This window comes from Morus notabilis, unplaced genomic scaffold, assembly GCF_000414095.1.
Source record: "Morus notabilis unplaced genomic scaffold, ASM41409v2 Scaffold2696, whole genome shotgun sequence".
Lineage (NCBI taxonomy): Eukaryota > Viridiplantae > Streptophyta > Magnoliopsida > Rosales > Moraceae > Morus > Morus notabilis.
The window spans coordinates 3935-5952 of record NW_010367031.1 but is presented as its reverse complement, the minus strand read 5'-3'; the positions used below and the strand labels follow the sequence as shown (position 1 = coordinate 5952).

At 37.5% G+C, this 2018-nt stretch overlaps 1 protein-coding gene across 1 annotated transcript; it reads left to right on the top strand.

The window, feature by feature from the left end:
• Positions 1–292: 292 nt before the first annotated feature.
• Positions 293–1795, top strand: LOC112094213 (disease resistance-like protein DSC1; the record flags this gene model as incomplete). The annotated part of the gene is made up of 3 exons (XM_024174568.1): positions 293–803; positions 895–1388; positions 1472–1795. Coding segments are annotated over 3 exons (1329 nt in total), but the record flags the coding sequence as incomplete, so codon positions are not given.
• Between the last annotated feature and the right edge of the window lie 223 nt (positions 1796–2018).

Genomic DNA, 2018 nt, shown 5'->3' with positions numbered 1-2018 from the left:
AGTTTAACATATTGCATATTCTTTTAATATTCTGTTTGGTGTGTGCATAGCAGCTATACTAAACTGAAATCTCAAAATGGATAAATGGCATGTTTTGTTTTGTTTTGTTTTGTTTTGTTTTTTTGTTTTTTTGTTTGGCTGCTGAAAGGATAAATGGCAGTTGGATAAATGGAAAGACAGTGCTGACTTTTTCCTTTTAGATAAAAAGTCAACACAATCAATATAAAGCATGTTTAAATTGGAATTAGAAAAGAAAACATTCTTACATTATGCCTTTGTTCTCAATTTTCAGGGCACTGCAAAAGTTGAAGCAATCTCCCTAAACACGTCTGAAATGAGAGTTGATCATATAAACTTGAAACCGACAGTCTTCAACAAAATGTACAATCTAAGATTACTTCAGATATTTGAATGCATAGAAAAGTGCAAATTACATCTCCCACAAGGTCTTGATACACTCCCTGATACACTCAGATATCTCAATTGGCCCACATATCCTTTGAAATCTTTACCATCGAGTTTTATGCCTCAAAATCTAGATTTAGGAGGCTGCTCAACTATTGACAAGTTTCCAGAGCTTCCGAAGAATTTAAGGATGTTACACTTAAGCGGAACCGCGATAGAACAAGTTCCCTCGTCATCCTTTGAGTGTCTCCCTAATTTGGAGGTTCTATATCTAGAAAATTGCACAAGGCTTAAGTCCCTGCCAACCAGCATATATAAGCTGGAGTCTCTTGTGACTCTTAATCTGTCCGATTGCACAAACTTCAAAAGCTTCCCAGAAATCTTGGAGCCTATGGAATGTTTAAGAATTCTGAACTTGGATGGAACAAGGATTAGGGAGTTGCACTCATCGATTGAAAATCTAACTAGGCTTCGGTTGCTATTTTTGAGACACTGAAAATCTCGAGCTTGTTCCAAACAACATCTACAATATACGATGCCTTGAGTATCTTGACCTTTCTAAATGTCCAAAACTTGAGAGTTTGCCAGCGTTGTCAGTTGGTTTTCACTGCAAGATTGAAGTAGATCTAAGTTACAACAGCATATTAAAAGTCCCTCATTGGAACTTCGGTTTATCCTCGTTGACATTGCTTGACTTGACCGATATCACCACCGGCAGAAGACATGTGAGCATGGAACGATTGTTTAATATGATTCTGTTTTCAAGAGGCAACAACGAGACAGGTGACTTTCAGATGGATAGCCTTTTGGCCAAACCTCAGGCATGCCGATGTTCGCCTTTGGATAATTCCAACTTCTCAAACTTTCTCTTTTGCGGATGTCCAAGATTTGATGAGGCGGAGTGCACCAATATGGCGGCTAAATTCCTGCTTATCGTTTTGTGGGAGGCAATTTGGTTTAAGATGAAAGAAATAGAACGAGAGGTATGTCTCTTTCTTGTTCTTCTAAAAAAGTTTGTGTAGTTTTTTAATAAGTGAGATAATCATAATGCTTGTTTGTACTGCAGAAAATAATTTTTCCTAGAATCAATTTATGCTGTCCTGGAAATGAAATTCCATGGTGGTTCAGTGATCAGTCCAAGGGATCTTCAAAACATATCAAGCTTTCTCCAAATTGGCATAATCCCGACTTCTTAGGTTTTGCCTTTTGCTTTGTTGTTGAGTTTGAGCACTATTGTTTTGATGTCAAGCACTTGAATTGCTGTTGTGAATACCATTTAAAAACCAACCATGGTGAAAGCTACAGATCTGTTTGGAGATCCCAGAGACCAGAGAAGGCCGAATGGATGAAAGAAATCAAATTTCTCAATTCAGATCACTTGTTGCCCTGAAATGTCATTTGAATGTCATTTGAATTTTGCCTAGAACCGTTTGATACAAAGTAAATACAAAGTAAATTCAGATCACTTGTTGAAAATGGTAAATACAAAGTAAAAGAATGCGGAATCCGCACACTGTATTTGCAAGATGCAGAGGAATTTGGCGTCATTGAATATATTTCTCAGAATGCGTCTTTTTTGTGGACATCGCCGGGAATCACATTGTCAAGCGAGC